Consider the following 22,234-nt stretch of genomic DNA (forward strand, 5'->3'; position numbering starts at 1 on the left):
TATTTATTGCCCAGTATGTAAGTACTGTACATACAAAAACTTAAGAACTATATATTAAAAAACTGTCTAGTACAGAAGAATAATTACCATCAGGATTATATAAATTTGATCAGAAACACTTTGGTCAATGAAAATCTAATCAAATAAAAAAGCATGGGACAAATCCTATTAATGAAGATTACTGAAGAGAACATAGTACTTCATGTATAGAAAGTAAGGCAACTTACCTCTGGTGTGACAGTAATATCAGCAATGTTTGTGGTGGAATTGATCCTCAATTTAAAATGCTTCAGGATTCCAATAATTAAATTATTCAAAGTATTTTGAAAGAGGTTGCAATAGTTGGCATAAGAAAAAAAAAATAATATATGCCAGTTATAATAAACATTGAGAAAAGTTTAATAAACTGGAATACTGTATTTATACTTGTGATGTTTTAAGTACTGTATATGGAGCAAATTAAAATACTGTAAAAGAAAACAAAATTTTTCCTGAAGTGAAAAATGCTGATTAATGTTCAATACTTTCGAAAATCCCACTTATGAAATATATATATGTATATTAAAAAAGAAATCATTACTATTCCTTTATACAAAAGGCTCCATTTATAATCCATCATAAGCTATCATATAATGAATCTCGTGAAGATATATCCCTGTAAAAAAAAGAAAAAAAAAAAAGAAAAAAGTACCTTTCAGAATGTATCAATATTCTTCTTGTCAATATCCACCATAATTGGTATAAAAAAATCCATAAGAAACTAGTAATGGCTGCATCACTTAATATGATTAATTATGAACAAAATTTTTGGTCACCTACCGTGTGAATGAAGTTAAGAATAACCTGTTATTTAATTGGCTTTTTTTTTTACTTCAAATATCTTATTTCAATTTAAATGTTCCATGACATTTCTGGACTTTACTCACATTCTGCTGTTTGTAATTCAACTTCCTGTCTTTTGCACACGTTTACATTTCAGCTAATAATGTATATCACGACATGGTTAATGCAGCAAAGATCAGTAAAGGACACCACTAGTCAGATAATGCATATTAACATCTCTGACCAATTTGCTCTGCTTTTCACTTTCAATCAAATGTTATTCCATTTTCTAAAGTGAAATGTCTTTTACAAAAGTATCACATTCGACAAGGGTTTTTAACAGACAATAAGTTCAACCAAACAAGAAAAAAGGTTTAGGAAATCAGTTAATACTAAATTTTGTTGCAATAAATGGAAAAACAAACCAAAACACATCAACCCCTTATAAGCAGTGTTAATTCTACACTAGCTGAAGGCAAACAGCATGCTAAGACCACAGACTTGAGTTAGTGTGAGGGCATCAATACAATGAGTAATGAAGGGTCTGGGATGTACCACTTGCCGCCACCACCACCACTCAACCATTTACAATTCTCCCAACAACCTTCCACTGCATTGGAGGCAAAAATATTAACTATGGAAGATGAATTGCTTCAGTAAGCAAGACAAAAGCATGTAAAAGGTTCTCTTGTAAAACAAAATTTAATTTTTTTCTTTTTATTAAGAAAACACTATCTGCAAACAAGTAGTACAGAAAGGTTTTACTATTCCAGTAGCTAGTTTTCACTCAGCTGGAAAAGTGTCAGGTGATTACAAGCGTCATAATCAATGAATATTTATATCATCTTTGACAGCTGCAAGCGTCCTTAAGTAATTCCATATTTCTGCACAGCATGCCAAGCCTGGATAACCGCTACCAAAAATGCAGTCTTAAATAACTGCACAGCTGCATCATGACTATCTTGGCCAGTCAACAATTATCCACTTTCTAGCTTTCATTAACTCAAAAATTGTAATACTGCATTGCTTTGGTAAAAATCAAATATATTACAAGCTTTATTGGAAAAAAAAAGTTTTCCTAAGACTGTTGCAGGGTACAAAACTACTTAGTGTTTAAAAGCTGAATACAGTAGAATACTTCAAAAATAAAAAACTTTCAATTTTGAATAGTGACTAGATGCAAATGGAATGTAAAAGAATAAGTCCAATGCAATATACTCCAAATGTTCTGTGCCCAGCAACTCCTATACCGATTCTTACATTGTGACCAACCTAATAACACACCAATGCAATACTCCAGGCATCCAGAAGTGGCATCTGCAAATTTAGGTCTTTGACACACAAGTCTACACTTCAGTCAAATCAGGAAATGCTTAACCATACATGTGTCATGTTCCTACTCATCTTGACCTCTCAAATGTTGTGTATGCTTATCTTTCTTTCTTTGTCGGTAGTCTCATCCTGTGATGGACAGTGTGTTGACTACATATCCTAGTCAATCCAGCAATATCGTCAATTAACAAAGAACAATAATGCAGTCAACTTTTTCTATGTTCTTTAGTAAATGTATGGAGAACAGAGGTCACAATGAATATCTCTGGTTTTCTTATATAAACAGATTGTCTTTAACTCCTACTCCACTCAAAATTTACTAGTCCTGCAGAAATACACCTCCCCAAATTTATCAAAGTTTAAGGCCTTTGTTATTTAATCACACGTACAATAATTTAACCGAATTAGAGAAAAAATAATAAGATTATAACAAACCATCATGAACTGTATTATATACTGTATATGTAAAACAGTACCTCAAAATTGTCACAAAATTGTTAAAAAGAGGTGCATTCTGGTAAATATCCATTAGATGAACAAAGAAACCAATAAGAACCCTTATTTTATCTGCACACAATTTTCTAGCTGGATTTTATCTTTCTGCTATAAATGAACATGAAGAAATATGTTATTTGGATATAATATTAAAATGCAACTTCTACTCGAGAGACATGACAAGATGCTCGATAGTGTCTCCTCACATCTTAAATGTGATAATGCCTTATTTTGGGCAGCTTCACAAGCTATTTTTGATAACAGAATGTGTATTATCTGGTATTGAATTCTCTTAATTATTCAGTATCACGTATTCAAACACGAGAATGTCTAAGCCAAAATTGGTGATAACACGACATGTACGTTACCTAACATACAAGTAAGTATTCTAAACCTCCCTTGAGTTTTCAACATATAAGAGAACATTTGAGAAATATGCAAGTATAACTTGACTACCATTCACAAGAATGCACAAATGATACAAACTTGCATGAGGGCAATATTATACAAAAGGCTCTAAAATGCGCTGAAGAAACAAATGCAATTACAATAAAAATAATGCAAACCTAATAAATTCATAACTATCCATACCTTTTAGATAAACAATATGTAACCTTCATATATGTACTAAACTTATAATAAATACTTTTTTACAGTTTTTGAGAAAAACAAAAACAATAAAATGCTTTTTGACCTTAAATGGTGTATTGATAATGTAATTAAAGTTGTTTATGAAATATAAATTTTGACTAACTGAAGGTGTTGGGAGGTGGAGAATCTACATGGTGGTGGTGTCCAACTACCAACACTGCCCTTGCACACATATCCATTAATATGTAGTGACTCAATGGATCAAATCAATCCTAACCACCTTTGATACATCCTACCCATGACCTACCAAGCGAGATGTATATGACGCTCAGTTAAAAAAGCATCCCCAACCTTCCACAAATTATTCATGCAAGGCCAATTGGGAGGAAAATACAAGGTGGGTGTCCAATTTACATCCATAAGCACTTAACTGCAAAACTACTTGTGGTCAAAACCATGGCACACAGCTTATGACCCAAATCACTTGTGACCTACATCTCGACAAACTACTACGTAAAGAGAACCAAATAAAAAAATAATTTAGATAGGGTTCTTCAACACCTACTGCATTTCTATGTCAAACAAATCATCACTCAAACAATGTTTGAGTTATGACATACCTTATTGTGAATATAGTATTTTAACAGCATTTTTGTGACAACATCTTTGGCTTTAATGTAAACTGGTCTTTACTGTACATGTTGTAGAATCCTATTTCTCCGAATCCCAATTTAATTTACACAAAGCAGTGAAGATAACAGAAGGTTGACTTAAGAGAAAAAAGGGAAATGAACAAGAAACAAAATTCTGGAAGATCTTAGTTTCACACTGCAAACGAAAAACCAACTTAGGGAAGTGCCATACGGGACCAATGCACACTTACCCCAGATATAACAAATGCTATCTTGATTCTTTAACAAATAAATTTACTTTGATGCACTTCAATTTCACATGTTATACATATACAGACCATTAAGCATGAATTATGGGTAAGTGGGCAGCAGCAGTTAAGAAATTAGTGAACAAGACTTTGTTCAAATAATTCCCAGAGTGAAAACGAACAGTCAAGGTTAGAGTGCAACCACATTATTGTGGTTCACTGCAATCTATTTAATGCATAAAAATGGTATCAAATGCAATACTGTACTCACATTATGGTATTCCAAATAGAATGTTTACATTTAAAATATATATACCTTGGCATAATTCCTAACAAAACTAGTAATTCAAAATGTTTGAACACCATTTTTTTTTGTTCTTGATTTTTGGAAACCCCAGATTTCCCATTAATAGCAAAATTAAATGTATTATAAATTAAACTGGCTGAATACCACCATGCAGGAACTACAATTATGTGGGTACCAAGTATGACTATAAATGTAAGCAGCATCATTTTCTATAGGGTATCATTATATGTAGTTTGTTACCGAGATTAATTCTTACTGTTACAGATCAGCAAAGGGTCAAGCTTGAAGCTAAACAACTGCAGTTGTTTAGTTACTTTAATTGCCAAATGAACAAGAGAACATCTATAAATACGATAAAAGTTTGCAGTCCCACTTGTGATAGTATGACTGCTATTTCAATGTAATACTTCAAGAGCTGAACACAGTACGTGAGAAAGAAATACTGTACTGAAGAACTGTGGGTATCTGCCATATCAAAATAAAATTCAAAAAATAATTATATTAGGTAAGTTAAGCTGAACAGCTCATACAATTAATTTATTGACGTGCCAAGTCTGTATTATGTTATTAAGCTACAACAATGAATAAACGTGGAGTTATTGGACTTAAAAGACAAGAGCACTAGTAAGTACTGAACAATGACATGTTTGTGAGGGGGTACTGGCTATGTAGTAAGGACTTTTGATGTATGGGATATACTCATGGAGACATCATCGAGGAATTTCAGAGTTAAAAATATCAACAGGTTGAAGAACTTAAAGAAATTATCATGATCAAATTTTGGAGAGAAAAAAATTGAGTTAGTCATGCTTACAGCCTCTCCATTATACTGAACACACATGGCTACACAGCTGTGAACATGTTCAACAAGTATGTACTATGGATTTCAACAAATGACAGCTCTGAAAGGAAACACAAGCGTAAAATTGACAACGTAATGCCTCAAATGACTGAAGTCTACTTAATTTAGTTGCTTTGAAATGATGGCTTTCTAACATGAGATGGAGTAATTCCATATATTTTATTAATTTTATGCTTAACTTTAAATATTATCTGTAAATCATTATTGTATATATTACCTCGAACAAAACACTGTTACAAAAAGACATTTAGCTCGTCCTTCTGAATCGGTATCGGGTTCTACAGCTTTACGTTAGCGCAAAAATTATGCCCTTTAATATCATTCGACAGCTATAGAAACAATGTATCTAAGCATGACTGGTTACACAGATAAAATCTCCATGAATATGAGCACAAGTTTTCCCAAAAGTACCATTCACAAACATCATCTCATATTGGAAATATACCACTTTAAAATGTGATATCTTATTCTGACTTTCTAAGATAACTTTAATTTTCAAATGCCAAGTACTGGGTTAGATCTCTACTCAATTAACTACTGTATTTCAGTTTCATTATATAATGTGTAAAATGCTACACAAAATCCACTTTTTAAACAATGTAATGCTACATTTACTTCCAATTCTGTCTTGGATGTTAAGTTTCACTTAAGACAAGAGGAAGAGTGATGTTAAAAAAATCTTCCACACCGAAAGATGCATGAAAATTAACAAGATTCTTATAATAATACCTCAAATTATTTGGAATGTAGGGACTGATTTTTAGAAAATAATAATCGTAATTCATCACACGAGTTAATTTAGTTCCATGAAAAAGTATTGTATATAAACAAAAATATTGGCTAATAGGATATAATTTATCAAATATAAAATTCAAATAAAGGTAATTGCAACAAAATCAATAATTAGAGGAAGTCAACTGTATCATAATATATTAACTTCTACTTTATCATGTATAATGGTGACTATTCAAACATCTTAGGGCATATGAGGCTATAGTTAAGTCAGGATAAGAATGCAATTCTCAATATATCATATCGCATTGTAGGCAAGAGTTTCCTTATAAAACTCTACCACTATTGCAGTCATTTTGCTTGAAAGGATCTTCTGAATGCTGCATTTAAGTGAATGCAAAACATGCCAAAAGCAGAGATTACAAATTTGGAAGATTAGTTCAAACAAAATATGCACCTACTGGTAAATTTTCACCACTTGTTAAATAATAGCCATATCAGAGTATAACTGTTGATTAACTTTTGTTCACTAATAACACATGCATTCTGCAGGAGGACCAAAGAAACTCAAGAGAAAATACTGCAGCATGCATACAGCAAGTTGACTACAAACAGCAGATGTGGCAAGTAACTCGTGTGTCCAATAATGTCCACAGCATCAAGAATTACCAATAAATTTGGTAATATTGGTGTATGTCTAGATTTATATATGGGGCTTTCATAGACCCCATAACCTAAGAAATGTGGAGAGCTGCCAAAGCTGTGTTGAGGCTGCAGACTTGACTCCACACAGCCTGTAAACGCTTCCACAAGAAATTGCGTGACTTTTTCCCTTGGTATTGCTAATTAGATGTTAATTTGGTAAGGAAACATTATTTGTTTAGGCAATGGAATTATAATCCACATTATGACTTAGTCATTAAATTATTCCTCAATTCTTGGCTACAAATATCATGCCAATTTATCCAGTTCATACATTGTAAATTGCAATGCTGTACTTGAGCCTTATTATGAGCCAATTAATTTTTTTTTTTACCAGTACTATATAACTCTCATAGTCTTTGAATAAAAACCAATCAAGGTTACATTTTTGTACAAAAGATATTTTAACCTGCCTTCCAACAGGTTAGTTTAACCAGGCCATGACATATATAAGAATTAAAGTACAATAAATGTCTTTCTTGTATTACTCAAAGAGCCACAATAGGTTCAATTCCAAGTCATGGAAAATAACTCCAATTCTGAGTGTTCATGGGTCATTAAACCACAAATTCCTCAATAAATGTTTGTCTAGTACAGTTAAAGTCACATATAAAAAGGTCAAATACGATGACATTGGCTATTTTTTATCTCTTCGCCCTCCCCTGTCAGCACTGCCCCCTCTGTGGTTCCTGTGGTCAGGTGGGGGCCTAGAGTAGTCCCCTCTACCCTCTTGACCTACTCTGTTTTCATGATTTCCTCTGCCCTCATGGCCTCCCCTGCCCTCGTGGCCACCCCTGCCCTCGTGGCCACCCCTGCTCTCGTGGCCACCCCTGCTCTCGTGGCCACCCCTGCTCTCGTGGCCTCCCCTGCCCTCGTGGCCACCTCTGCCCTCGTGGCCACCCCTGCCCTCGTGGCCTCCCCTGCCCTCGTGGCCTCCCCTGCCCTCGTGGCCACCCCTGCCCTCGTGGCCACCCCTGCCCTCGTGGCCACCTCTGCCCTTCGTGGCCACCTCTGCCCTCGTGGCCACCTCTGCCCTCGTGGCCACCTCTGCCCTCGTGGCCACCTCTGCCCTCGTGGCCACCTCTGCCCTCGTGGCCACCTCTGCCCTCGTAACCTCCCCTCCCTTCATGACCTCGACCTGGACCCCCTCCTCTCCCAGGACCACCCCGTTTTTCAGCATTGGATATATAATCACTGAGCGTATTACCAGTTCCTGAACGGTCGTTATTGTAGCGGTCACCACCTCTGCCACCACCTCTTCCACGACCTCCTCGAGGGCCACCTCTTCCCCGTCCACGGCTTCCCATCTCCATGTCACTGTTGTAACCACTGCAAGAAAGGAAAAATACATTTGTACAATAAAACAAAACACAATGAAATAACAATTCAAGATGACCACAGTTTTCTGAGCTAGAATAGTTCTAAGCATAAAGTATTCTAACCTCATAACTCTCCATATCTTGAGAAAATCAGTATGAGCCAAAAGATTTTGAACCAGCACACTAGGTACTCCCAAGCACACAGATCTAGACCACTTCACAATGACATGGTAAAAGCAATGCAACCTGGGATTCAACCGAATCCTCTTGGGGTCCTGAGGTTTCCACTGAAGTCCAGAAAAAGATTCTCACCACAAGATATAATGAAAGGTTTTCTTGGCAGGTTAGAGATAATTGAGGATATGCTAAAGAAGCATGAAGAAAAAGTACTTGAATTAGAAGAAAATGGAGCCCTCAGGAGTGAGTTTTGCACTTTAAAAGGAAGTACACTTCAGCAAGGTAAAAAAAATTACTGCATTAAAAGACAAGGTAAAGATTCAGGAGGAATAAATTAAGGAATTAGTGAAAGACAATGAGGTACGGAAAGTAAAGAATGTTGAATTTGAAGAAATAAACAAGAAAGTAGACTCATATGGTGAACAACTCCAAGGAACCCTGAAGGCTAACATGGAGTTAGGCAAGGATATGTAAAAAAAAAACTTCACTGACAACTCACATAGAGGTTAATAAAAAACTAGAGAAGTACAAAGAAGAAATAAAGGACGAATGCAAAAGTTATAGGTCCCCGGTAGGCCTATAACTCCATCAATTGACTGTTGCCACGGTCTAATATATGCACATCAGCCCGGTATAGCTCCTGGGAGCTGAAGGGGCTCTCCACAGAAATGGCAGTCGAGAGGAGCCTCTAAATTATAGACCCTTACCATTAACAAGCGTGGTAGTCAAAACACTAGAAACAAAGTCAAATGGGTTACACATCTAGAGCGTAATGACACAATAACAGACAGTATGGTTTTCGAACAGGAAGATCCCGTGTAACAAATCTACTTAGTTTTTATGATAGAGCCACAGATATACTACAGGAAAGAGGTGGTTGGGTTGACAAGTCTATCTAGACCTAAAAAAAAAAAAAAAAAAAAAAAAAGTTTCTGACAGAGTCCTACACAAGAGGGTGACAGGGAGACTTCTAAAATATATGAAACCTTTTTTAACTGATAGACAGATGAGAGCAGTAATCAGAGACAATGTATCTGATTGTAGTACCACAGGGGTTCAGTTCTTGCACCAGTAATGTTCATTGTCTACACAATCTATCAAAAGGAATAAAGACTTATATGAACATGTTTGCGGATGATGCCAAGATACTGGAGAAGATAGAAGACGCAGACCATTGTTATGCCCTTCAAATCGATCTAGATAAAACAAGTGCTTGGAGCGTCAAGTGGAATTCAATGTGAGTAAATGCCATGTTATAGAATGTGGAATTGGAGAAAATAAACCACACAAAAACTTACAAATTATGTGGAACGGAATTACAGATCTCTAGTAAAGAACGAGATCTAGGGGTGGTTTTGGAAAGTAATCTGTCGCCAAAAGAACACACAAAGAACATTGTGAGAGGAGCATACGAGTCACTTTCCAACTTCAGACTTGCTTTTAATTGTAATGATGGTGAAATACTAAAACTGTTCATGACTTGAGGCCAAAATTGGAATAGGCAGCAGTTGTAGTGCCAAATCTCAAATAGCACACAAATAAACTGAGAAAGGTGCAACAGCATACTACAAAATGGCTTCCGGAACTGAAACCAAGAGTTACGAGTCGAGACTAAGAGGCGTTAAACATGCCAAAACTAGAAGATGGAAGAAAAAGATGTGATATGATTACCACTTACAAAATACTAACAGGAATCAACCAAATTGACAGAGGAATTCCCGAAACCAGCAACTTCAAGAACAAGAGGACACCGATTCAAGGTAAGGAAACAAAGGCGCCGAAAAAATATTAGAAAGTTTTCTTTTGCAAACAGTGTTAGACGGTTGGAACAAGCTAAGTGAGGTGGGTGGAGGAGGCCAAAACCGTCAGTTTCAAAGTGACGGTATGACAAAGAGTACTGGGAGGACGAGACACCATGAGTGTAGTTCATCCTGTAAATACACTTGAGTACAGTAATATATATATTACTGTATCAACCAAGATATCTCAGTATGCACAGTGCAGTGGTTAAAGATTTCAAGATGCAAAGATGATCAAAGGTAACATTTTTAGACAAAATTTCTTGTGGCTACCCATCCACAAAAGTATCTGCAAGGAGTTAAGTAATAACAGCACTAAGAAAACTGAACCTTTATCTTACAGTTAGTACATATTAGCTTGAAAATCTGTTTAATTTATCAAATATTCTTTAAAAATATGGAGGAACACTCACCGGTCATTTCTCCTCATTGGATAACCCTGACTATTTCCTAAGCTGTTTGTTGTATGCATATTTCTTAATTTTTGATCAATTTCAAGTTTTTCTTGTCTTAATTGTTCAACTTCCTGCAAAATAGAAAATGTAAAAGAATTAGGTACATTTAAGTCGTAATTCTGAAACGAGTGCTGGAAAAAGACAAGTCGGTGGCAAAAATATGAAAATAAGGAATGTTTAGAGATAAGGAGGAGACTGCTTAGAGGAAAATTAATGTGCTGAAAATAAGTTTTGGGAAGTAGGTATATGCTGGTTTTGGAAACAATGTATACTTAACTAAGGCTTTGACCAGGATTCAAGCTTGAGGATAAGAAGGGGGTCCATCCATAATTATAATGAATAAATATTTTTTAAATAATATTTTTGTATTACAATATTATACATTTTTTAAATAATATTGGCAGAAATTCAACAAAGGATAGCGACGGTACTTAACATCTCGAATGGTATAGATATTGAACATAAAAAAACCTGAAAACTGAAGTAGGTATATGCCATACATTCACACTGACATTAATATGAACTGTCTTGATTGAAGCAGATCAAGAGAGGTAGACTTCTCATGCCATTATCTCTTGGGGGCCTCGTAGCCTGGTGGATAGCGCGCAGGACTCGTAATTCTGTGGCGCGGGTTCGATTCCCGCACGAGGCAGAAACAAATGGGCAAAGTTCTTTCACCCTAAATGCCCCTGTTACCTAGCAGTAAATAGGTACCTGGGAGTTAGTCAGCTGTCACGGGCTGCTTCCTGGGGGTGGAGGCCTGGTCGAGGACCGGGCCACGGGGACACTAAAGCCCCGAAATCATCTCAAGATAACCTCAAGATAACACAAACAAATTGGCATTAACACTCCCCCATAGTCACTGATAGGTAAGCACCAAAAGATAGGCATGTGCCTCTGTAATCCTTTACACCACCGCCCACGGGATGGGTATGGGGTACATAATAGATTGAGTGATATGTGTTTAAACAATTCTTATGCTTTTTCCCTTCACAGATTCCCCTACATTTATTGTTGTATAGCAGGTAGGCAGGCATTCTCAGTCAAGAAAGAGGGACAGATTTGATGTAACAAAGGTTTTCAGAATAGGTGGTTACAAGTGAAAAAAATCCAACTAATAAAGATAGTATTCATGAATGAGGATGCCAAAGAGGTAATCCTATTCAAGGAGAGTACATTTCTGCATTTAACTGGATAAAGAAATATTTTTTCTGCAGAACACAAGGAAGGAAAGAGTCAAGGCAGAATCAAGAAAAGGCGAAAGGGTTCACTGAAAAGAGAATTGTACTGAAGCCTCGGTATTTCACTTATTTCTTTTTTTGTCATGTGTGAAAGTTCCATCATCCTTGCATACGGTCCCATTATCACTACATTTTCAGCAGAATCAGATATTATTAAAAAAAACTATTATAATTAACAACTTGAAATGTACATGTCATGAGTGCAGCATTTGCTGGCAATCAGCTACATGCTCACTCCTCAGCAAAATTTATCTACAAAGATTTTGACACCAAATTTATATTTATAATTCAACAAATAAATGAGAAAACATGAACTAGACTGCAAAAATAAAAAAAATTCCCATTGCTGCGTGGCCAGTGAGCAGATTTGGGGAGCCCAGAATGTTTACGCTTCGGAATGTGCATAGTGGCCAGACTGGCAGTGGTAAATAAGCTACAAATAATAAAAAAAGACATAAATAGGAACTTACTTTTAGATGAGCTAAATGATATTCAAGTAGAATGGAAGCATTGGCAATGGCCTCAACTGTGCCAACGAAGACGAACGGAACTTGTCCTTCGGTGCGGGGTGTTGTGGGCTCTGGTTCATTATCCCCTTCAATTTTCACCCGCACTACACCAGACTTGTCAACCATTTCTTGTATAACACGGCCATTCTTACCAATTACTTTTCCTACTAGGATCCGTGGCACTTGCACAGACTCTTCACTATATTCTAACATACATCTTGCCTTTTTTACTGCTTCTTCAGTCTAGAAAGAATAGGCACAACTGTGGCTAAGCAAAATAAATACATCAGCAAAACAATAAATAATTTAATAATTATTTTAACAAGGATGCTTTCATGGAAAAGTAAAGGAATACTCATCAAATTTAAAAACGTCACCCCCTGTCATATTTACTGTCATTACAAATGTCAGGTTTAATTTGTAGGAATCCTTAATGCCATTAGTATTGCCAAAACATTTCATAGAAGCATTAATGCTCCTGTGTTTAAAGTTGGAAAGATCGATTAAACACAATAGTAATTTTTCATTCAACAAATTATAATTTCCATTTTAAGGGTATTTAACTTTGTTAAGGGGCCTGGTGACTGTTCACCGAAATTTCCTCATAACACTCAATTTTTTTTTAATAATATCATGATAAATGCTCCAACTTTTCCTAATGGATCATCATCATACCATGAACAGAAAAAGTTAAGCAAAATTGAAAAAAGGGAAAAAATTCACAATTTCAAATTAGCTTTAAAAAATAGTAAAATGTCACCAATTGTTATTTTATTCATTATGGTATCAGAATGGCATATAATGTTCATATTCCTCGCCTCAAAATATTCTTTAAGAATAAAGTACTGTAAAACATTTTTTTCAATGGGGCCATCCAAATATGTGCAAAAGTTTAATGCCAAAAATTTATAACTCCAAACTTAATGGTTTTATGACTAAACGAAGGTGAGGACACTTTAGAACTAAGAACTTTGCACAGTGTAAAAATGGTGAGAATCGGTCAGAAAATGAATTTTTGAATGTGTCTCAAAGTTGAACATTTTTACTGTATATTATACTAGCTGAATATCATATTTTTAAGATCAACTAAATTTTATAATCTAGGAATTCCCAAACAGTCTCTCTTTTTTTGTATTTGTATTTTCCCCATTTCCTTTCGGTTTACAATTTTGAAACTTGGGCTAGAGGTTCATATTACAGGCTTAATTTTGTAAACAGTTTCATAAAAATTGGATGTTTTCAATGTTACCATTAGAATGAATGAGAATTTGGCCCCTTAATTTAGGTAAGGGAAGTTGCTCTGTATCTTGAAGTTTGATTTTAATACATTAAGAATCTACCAACTGAGAGAAAAATATACGTAAAGGAAAAAATATTTGTCATTATACAATTATACTTTAAAGAGGAGAGATATGGAAGTAAAGTCATCCAAGAAAGATAAGAATAAAACTTATAGTCAATAGATTAGCAAGGTGGAAACTAAGTAAACAGGAGACTTTTCACAATACCAGTTTAAAATAACACGATACAAACAATAATCAAGAGTAACAAAATGTGACATGTAATATTTTTACAAATAAAAATGTATGCCGCAATACACACCTCACCATAGATCTTAAAAACACAGGTATTTTCTTCTAATTCAATATTCGTTACTCCTTCAACCTTACGAGCTTGCTGTATATTTGCCCCATGTGCGCCAATTGCAAGTCCCATAAGATCTTCCCGCACATTGAACTCTTCAACAAACCTGAAATAAACAAACATTATCCATAAAAAAATATACATCTTGTATTAGCTTAGAGGATCCTCCTTATATTTATTGGTGTTGTATTTAATGATAAACATTGAACAATAGTGTCATCTGAATGCTTGCCTAGAACCTCTAAGTCTCAGATGATTATAATGCACTGAAAATGATGGAATGTCATCACTATGAATTCACTATTGTACAATTACATACCCCCCTTCCCTTCTTCCCCTCAAACACATTCCCTTCCCCTCAATAAATGAACACAAAAATCCCCCCCTTCTTACAAACACACAGGCATGAAAACCGGAGTTATGTCTAGGTGATGGACAGTTTTCACAACTTTGACCTCAAGCTGCAAATTTAGGCACGAGACATTAAAGGGTCCACAGGATCAAACTGACATTTATCCCAAAGATATTCATGAGAACTGAATTGTTATAATTTCCTACATTTACCAAAAACTTAAATCTCTGGCTATAATTACCTAGTAAGAAGATAAACTAACAAATTATACAAAACCAGTTATCAATTAGAAGAATTTTGGACCCACAGGAATCATTATGCATGAGAAAATTAATAATGAGAAAATAATTGGTAGTTACTCGTATTAAATATATATTTTCCATTAATCTCAAGAAAAAGGTTAACTCTTGATCTATATTTAAATATTTAATACAGAAATCAGAAAGTATATAAAAATTTGTATAGCCTAGGTAGTACAATACAGAGTGTATGTTTTCCTTATTTTTAACTCATTTGCAAAGAAGAAAATAAAAAACCCAAGTTGAATGTAATGAAATGCCAATTTCTGGGCAAGTCCCAGTGGTTCCCAGAAGCTACCCATGCTAATATAGTACCAAACTACTAGGTGCCATCAGTCAAAGTTCTTTTCAGTCTACTGGGAACTACTGGGCCATTCAGGTTAAGTTGATAAAAAATGAATGTTTAGACAGGGACACCCTAAGGGTGTAACTGTTAAGACACTCATGGAATGCAGGGAGAGAAAGATAGAGGAATGGATTAAAGAGGGATGGTGAAAACAGGCCAAGAGGAAGATAAGAGGAAAAAGAAAACAAGTTGGAAAGTAAATACAATAAGCATGCAATCATGAGTCCATGTAAAGATGGCCACAACAGAAAAAGATGTCTCATTATTATTGGATTTCCTATTCACCAGAAAAGAGCAAGAAATTCGCAATGAAAAATAAATAAGGAATTTGATACAACCGAAGAGGCAAGGAAAAAAAAAAAAAAGTTACAGTATCTGAGAAATGCAACTTTAAAGAAGGATGTTCTAGAAAAAATAGGAGACTTCTTCAATGGATTTAAGAGGGAAAGGTTGTTGATACATGAAGTTCAAAATAAATTGCAAAGAGGCAAAAGGGAAACCACCAGAACTTAATAGCACATCCAATGGGTGCAGATTCTAACAGGGAGGGAAAGGATGCACAATTCACCAAGGTGGTATGAACACATTAATAGAATGCCCAAGAAATTCTTAATGAGGAGGGTAAACAAAGGTGAAGTAAAAGATTTATATAGTAGATGCCAATGACTAATATCTTGGAAATGAAGAGTGGAACAACATATGAAAGAAAGGATGGGTAAGGGGATAGGAAAGGTAAGAGCTAGAATAAATATAAGGCTTGTGTGGTGATAGACCCTCATACAGGAACTTCTGCAGTGGCCAACCCCTAATGGGATGCTCCCAAAACAATACAAGATGTTGAGGCTATAGAAGAAATACACTAGGCTCAATAATTATGTGACTGGGCCCAAGACTTTGATATCGTCAACCTGATCTCACAGGTAGATAGGCATTCTGTATGTTTTAATATTTTATGTATCATATAGCTATATTTATTCACAGACACTGAAGTAACTGACTGTCTACTCCACTTACACATGAGAATTATTCCCCCAGAGAACTCCCCACTCAAATAAAGAGGCTCATTTATTTTCCTTCAAATAAAACTTTTTGAAGGAGCATAGAAACATCTTGACCAGACCACACACTAGAAGGTGAAGGGACGACGACGTTTCGGTCCGTCCTAGGACCATTCTCAAGTCACAATCGACTTGAGAATGGTCCAGGACGGACCGAAACGTCGTCGTCCCTTCACCTTCTAGTGTGTGGTCTGGTCAACATACTTTAGCCACGTTATTGTGACTCATCGCCTGCATAGAAACATCTGATCACAAATCTGACATGGTGTCTCGGAAATCACATAAATGAAGCGATTGCTATATACCTGCACACACACAACCAGTATCCCAATGCAAGTTGAATCTTACCCAGCCGTAGACTGTAGTTTTGTTGATTCTAATTGTTTTGCAGCTTCTTCTGTTCGATAAAGAAGAACTACTTTCTGTTTCAGGTTTCGGAAATGCATGTCGGATAACATATGGGCCAACTTGAGACATTGATCATTCCGAGACTACAGAAATGAGAAAAATTTGGCATTAGTGAAATATATTGGTAACATCATAGGTAAAATCCGTAAGATTTAAGAAGCAATAAATGCTATGTAACACTACACTACACACAGAAATCACAATAGCATGATGCATCAAATGAACAAATCCACAAGGGCCGTGACGAGGTTCGAACCCTTGTCACGGCCCTTGTGGATTTGTTCAAATGCTACGCAAGATTAAGAATGCAACTTCCAAGAGTGTATATTTTCATTTGATAGAGGTCTTGGGTCTAGCCTAAATTACAATTAGATCTTAATACATAAAAATAAAATTAAATTTCTACCTTCAGCATTTTCTTTTATACATATTTATTCTTCCATCTTAACACTTTAAATGGCCATCCCAGCCAAGTGCATGGAAAATGGATTGGGAAAAAAAAAGTACTGTATGAGCTTGCTAATCCAAATTCTGCCAAATTGGATATTTGGGCTATCTGTCCAAAATCACATCTGGATATGTTTCTGGCAAAACTTCGCCATATCTGTACAGTATAGCAATCCAGATAACAGATTTGGCTGGATAAGGCATACTGGGAGTCGGAGTCGGCCAGCTGCTCCACCCTTAGTTTTCCTCCGATGGTAGTACTGTACGTGTCAGGTGCTCTCAGGCACTAAGGCTCCAGTGTGCTTTCTTAGTGTTTTACCTTAGTGGCTGTTCTTTACACTTTTGTGTAGTATGGACCAGGAGTTGAGGGTGCTTGGAGCTACTTCTGCTCAGCTCAGGGTTATGTTCAATGTGTGGTCCCTAGTGCTGCCCTTATACTGCCAAGGCCACCTTTCTTGGAGTGCTCAGGTGACATTCCTTTAGAGGTTCTCCTCGCTTTAATTTTAACCTATGATATGATGGGCAACTTTTCCACCAGTGTGAACTGTCCCAACATTCTAAGAAAATCCACACATCCCTGCTTCAGCAAATAAGAGTTCATGGATAAATTATTTACTCGAGACCAAGTTAGGGTTGTCTTAACTCTCAGCCAAGCCAGTGTCCAAAATTCCATAATGACAGCCTGATTAACGAGGCTATTGCTGTTTTCCAATCATCAATACAAGAACAGTTGTCGAATACACAGAGGTATAGATCTGATCAACTTTATACAGGTAAACATAAAACAGGCAGTTGCCAAGGAAGCAAAAAAGAGGGAAAGTTGTGGGCAGATTTTTTAAAACAAGTCACAGGTAATCTACAAGTAAACAATGAATGTTTCCTTAACCTGTGAAATGAGAAAAGTATTTTCTAGAGTACTTATCAAATTTGTACTTGTGATAATTCTGAAAACTTAAAACATTATTACTCTACAAATTATGTATAAAAGAAATGCCTGTTCAAACTGCATCAGATATGAACCACAAATTCGTTAACAGCATACAAAATACAGAATTACTTAGGAACTAACACACAGGCACATGACCCTAAATTTGCGATGTCAGCAAATTGTCCTGACCTAAGTGAAAGACGACAGGGATACCTCCCTCAATTCCCTTCAATGACCAATTCAGTACCTTAAATTTAAGTACATTTCCAGATGTTATTTTCAGAAACCTTAATAGATTGGTTTCAAACAAGCAAAATCCATCTCCAATGCCTGTATTGAGACTATTAAATCACAAACTTAACTAGATTGACCACAACTAAATTCCAAATCATGCTCTACATAAACGAGCAAATTAGCTGTAGATCATTTAAGACATTTTGTTTAATTATACAATATACAAAAAAATTATATTGTCAAGCCTGTAAATTAACCTACAAAGCACTTCACAAGTGATAAAGTATGTACGTACAACATGTACTACTTTTGATTTAAGAAACTGATAATTTTGAAGATTACTTGCCTAACCGACCCAAAAACTACAGAAAAATCTGTGATATGAAAGCAGTCACCAAAAAGTTACACCACCCAAAACACAGTTGTACCAATACATGTACAATATACAGTATATTCATTAAGTTTGAATCCAATCTGCTAAGGCATTTTTAAGTTATCATCTGGAAACTGAGCAACAGAGGAAAATAATAAATATATATATATACATAGAAAAGGCAAAACCATAAGGTAGTCCCCTAATGGGAACACCTGTTGAGTAGACAAGGCAAAACCATAAGGCATCCCTCACAGGGATACATAGTAATAAACTTGCATTCACTCACTTTTAATGATATGGCCTCTGTTCCACTGTTAAAACAAGAGCCATCTGAAGGATGACATATCTCTCGCGCCTGGCCAGTCCAGCCGAGGGGATAAAAAGGGGCATAACTCTGTCAAAAATCATCGCAGCAGAACGATTTGATCATATACGCAACATCCTTTCACAAACAGCATTTGTACTAAACTATGCAAAATTATGTAGAAAACTGGAGTTTATGCAAATCATTATTAGAGAGGTGAACAAATACACACAATGATCACTGTAACCCCACACACCAATCCTGATGGGGCATAACAAGAGCAGTAAAGCAAGTTACCATAAATGAGGAAAGCTCTTAGACTGGACACAAGGGAAAATATTAGGGTTTCAAAATAAATAAATATTATATATTATATATATATAAAAAATCAATGTTACAGGTCCTTTATTTTATTAACTACTGCACAGTATTATCCAGCCAGTTACCACATATTAAATAAACAAATTCTATTTGTTTCTTTTCTCATGAATTTGAAACTTAGTACAGTATTTCAAAGATAGTAATTTATATATAAAACTAATTTCCATTAAATAATTTACCAGTCAGTCAGTCATTTATTGTAATATGCTGCTATTACCAACTACAAACTTTCTTAACGGAAATGAAGAATGCACAGAAACTTACTATTAGGGTCAAACAGTGTTTGTCTGGATTGTATACACAACTGGAAGCTCCACACGCTTTCTTGAAGGGCTTGTGAACACTCTCCATCCGAGCACTGTAAAATTAAAACATTCTATTAATTCTTTGCTCTAAGTTTTCTAGTTAAGTCTCAGGTCTCCCTCCAACCCCACCTCTCCCCCTCCCTCTCACATTCGCAAGCTCCTCCCTCTCACGCCCGAACCCCCCCCTCTCACACTCCCACCCCACTCTCACACCTGCACCTCTTATCTCTCACATTTGCACTCTCGCTCTTTTTTTTTTTTAACCAAAGACTATTGTTCATAAGGGTTGTCAAATGACATAGCTAGTGAAAGTGCAAGCAAGAGCTGTAAATCCTATCTCAGCTCAGTTGAAACCTACTCCTAGAGACCCATTTCATGAACCTATTATATGCATCAATAGGAATAGCTTTTATTCATTAACAACATTAGGTAACAATCATAAGGAACAGGATGAGCCCATAGCCAACTGTGTGCCAGAGCCTTCATGTGATCAGTTGACCTGATCCTCCAATGTATCAACCTGTTGAGTGAACACGTTCCAGATGCAAGTTATCCTAGGAATGAATGATCACTGATGGAGTGATGTTCTTTAGAAAGGCAGTTCCAGCATGAGACTGTTGAAGGTTGAGAACCTAATGCTATGAGTGCCAACCGCTGGTTGTCCACAGAGATGACCCAGGTATGGAACTTTTGAGAATGTTTGTACATAACAGTAAGACCACCACCATCATGACAGAATTGCAAGCTCTGACCGTTCCCACAAGACAAGGTCAAGACTAGAGATGAGCTTTCTTGTGTGGCTCTCCACTTTGTCCAAAAGTCTGATCCAGTAAAAGAGTGCATACTCAAGATGGGAGAAAACTTGTGCTTCATAACGATTTTGCAGCCCCTGCTTACAGCCCTGTGTACCGTAGGGCTGTAAGTTTCCTGGCTGCCTTTTGGACTAGGTTAAGTATGTGGCTCTTCATTGCCATTGAAGAGTCGATCTTCATTGCAAAATATCAATTTCATGTTAACTCTAGGGTTTTGCCACCCCTTTCAAGACTGTCCAATTTGCAATGTGCAGTCTAGTTAACATCGCTTGTGTTTTCTCAGTCGCAAATATGACCTGCCATTTCCTACCCCAGCTAGAAATTATTGAAAGTTGGTTATTGCCAAGTCTTGCAGCAGTTCGCATTTCTTCCTTTCTGTACGTAAAGGTTAGATTGCAGTCATCAGCATAGGCTTGAGCTTCAAGAATGAGATTAAGTAGATTGTTGAAATAGAAATTCCACAGCACAGAGGGCCAGACACACTACCCTATGGAATGCTGGCACCAATTGAGTGGCTTTTGGATTCTGCTCCATTGAGGACTACTCTTTAAGAGTCCATACACACAAATCAGAATAGCGTGATGAATCAAATGAACAAATCAACAAAGGCCTTGATGAGGGTTCGAACCTACGTCTGAGAGGATCCCAGACGCGCCTTAATTGACTGTGCCACGACACAGTGAAAAGAATTGCGACCGAGAGTTCATCTGCCCTCACACGGATCCTGCAGTCTCTCCGAGACACAAACCAAGCTTTTACACAATTTCCCCGTACACCTGGGCTCTGTCAATAAGCTGTTCTACCTCTTCCCCCTTACGTCATTACAAACAGAAATCACAATAGCATTATGCATTTCAAATGAACAAATCCACAAGGACCGTGATGAGGGTTCGAACCTACGTCCGAGAGGATCCCAGACGCACCTTATCCCTCAACTGTGCCACGACTGTCGTGGCACAGTCGATTAAGGAGAGTATAAAATGTATTTTTGTTAATATTTTTGGGGATGAGGAACAAATTAAATTTACATTATTTCTTATGGGGAAAATTCATTTTAGTTTTCAAATTTTCAGTTTTCGAACCGTCTCTGGGAACGGATTAAATTAAAAAAGACAAAGGTACCACTGTACTAGGGTCCTGTGGTTATCATCAGATGACACTTCAACCTTTCCTGCCAGTGTTTGAATTTATACTTGGACAACATTTCCAGATAGATGGAAAATAGTACAAGGGAAGACACTTCCTTGGAGCTGTGTTAGGACTTGCTTTACATGTATAGATACTGTACTGCACTATAGGCCTATATACAGTACTCGACCACCATTTACGTCAACTATGGATACATTAATCGTTATTTAACACAAACACTATACTGCACTGAGTGAATAAACTAGAAAACATTCAAGGTGAACATATATGGCCTTGTTTTCTTCATACTTTGCCTTACTTTTTTACATACAAATGTATCATTCTATAAGAAATTACATTTTGTATATTAATTTTGAATAGAGTAAAGACAAGGTGACAATTTTGATGATCAACACTTTGAGAAGTAAAACATGTGCATCTATCACATCATAAAATTGTCATGGCCTTTAGCAGGAAGATGATAGAGAAAATGAGTAAGCAGGCCACTTTCAGGCCCTTTTATTTGAGGTGAAGCACAGATATATGCTCCTAGAGAAATGGGGTAGCCAAATGCCTGCATTGTACCACTAGTGGATATGAATCATTCTAAATTTCTACAAAAATTTTCCTAGAAAAATAGAACATGTACTTTTTAAATAATATGATCCAACATTTACTTACTACTCTCTGATGTCTTCTGGAACTTCTATGTCAACCTTCGTAAAGGTTTTCAGTGTAATAGGTGGGTTTACATTTCTTGGTCGGACTTTCTCTGATGGAAAGATGTTTTCACCACTTGTAATTGACACCCCCGTGAACTCTACTACATGAAAATCTCCTTTTGACATCTGCAATTTGAAATAACTCACATTAAGATTTATTTACACATGCAAAACAAAAATCCATTTAAGCATAATATCCGAGTGCAGCATACATATATATATACATACATATATTATAAACTAAAAATTGTATAAATATAATTCTTT

At 36.2% G+C, this 22,234-nt stretch overlaps 1 protein-coding gene across 3 annotated transcripts in view; it reads right to left on the reverse strand.

Moving 5' to 3' along the window:
- The window catches only part of LOC123765104 (FMR1 autosomal homolog 1-like), a 55,218-nt gene that overhangs the window by 26,370 nt on the left and 6,614 nt on the right, over nt 1-22,234 (reverse strand). For 2 of the 3 annotated variants that reach the window (XM_069333546.1, XM_069333547.1), the window contains exons 3-10: nt 21,927-22,093; nt 19,265-19,358; nt 18,602-18,670; nt 16,271-16,413; nt 13,826-13,973; nt 12,185-12,466; nt 10,432-10,544; nt 7,931-8,052 (exon numbers count right to left, since the gene is read on the reverse strand). In XM_069333546.1, the coding sequence (XP_069189647.1) occupies nt 7,931-8,052; nt 10,432-10,544; nt 12,185-12,466; nt 13,826-13,973; nt 16,271-16,413; nt 18,602-18,670; nt 19,265-19,358; nt 21,927-22,093 (1,138 nt within the window). The remainder of the gene's footprint in view (nt 1-7,930; nt 8,053-10,431; nt 10,545-12,184; nt 12,467-13,825; nt 13,974-16,270; nt 16,414-18,601; nt 18,671-19,264; nt 19,359-21,926; nt 22,094-22,234) is intronic. The other variant, XM_045753564.2, reaches the window with a different exon arrangement.

Source organism: Procambarus clarkii, chromosome 29 (assembly GCF_040958095.1).
Source record: "Procambarus clarkii isolate CNS0578487 chromosome 29, FALCON_Pclarkii_2.0, whole genome shotgun sequence".
In the NCBI taxonomy this organism is placed as follows: domain Eukaryota; kingdom Metazoa; phylum Arthropoda; class Malacostraca; order Decapoda; family Cambaridae; genus Procambarus; species Procambarus clarkii.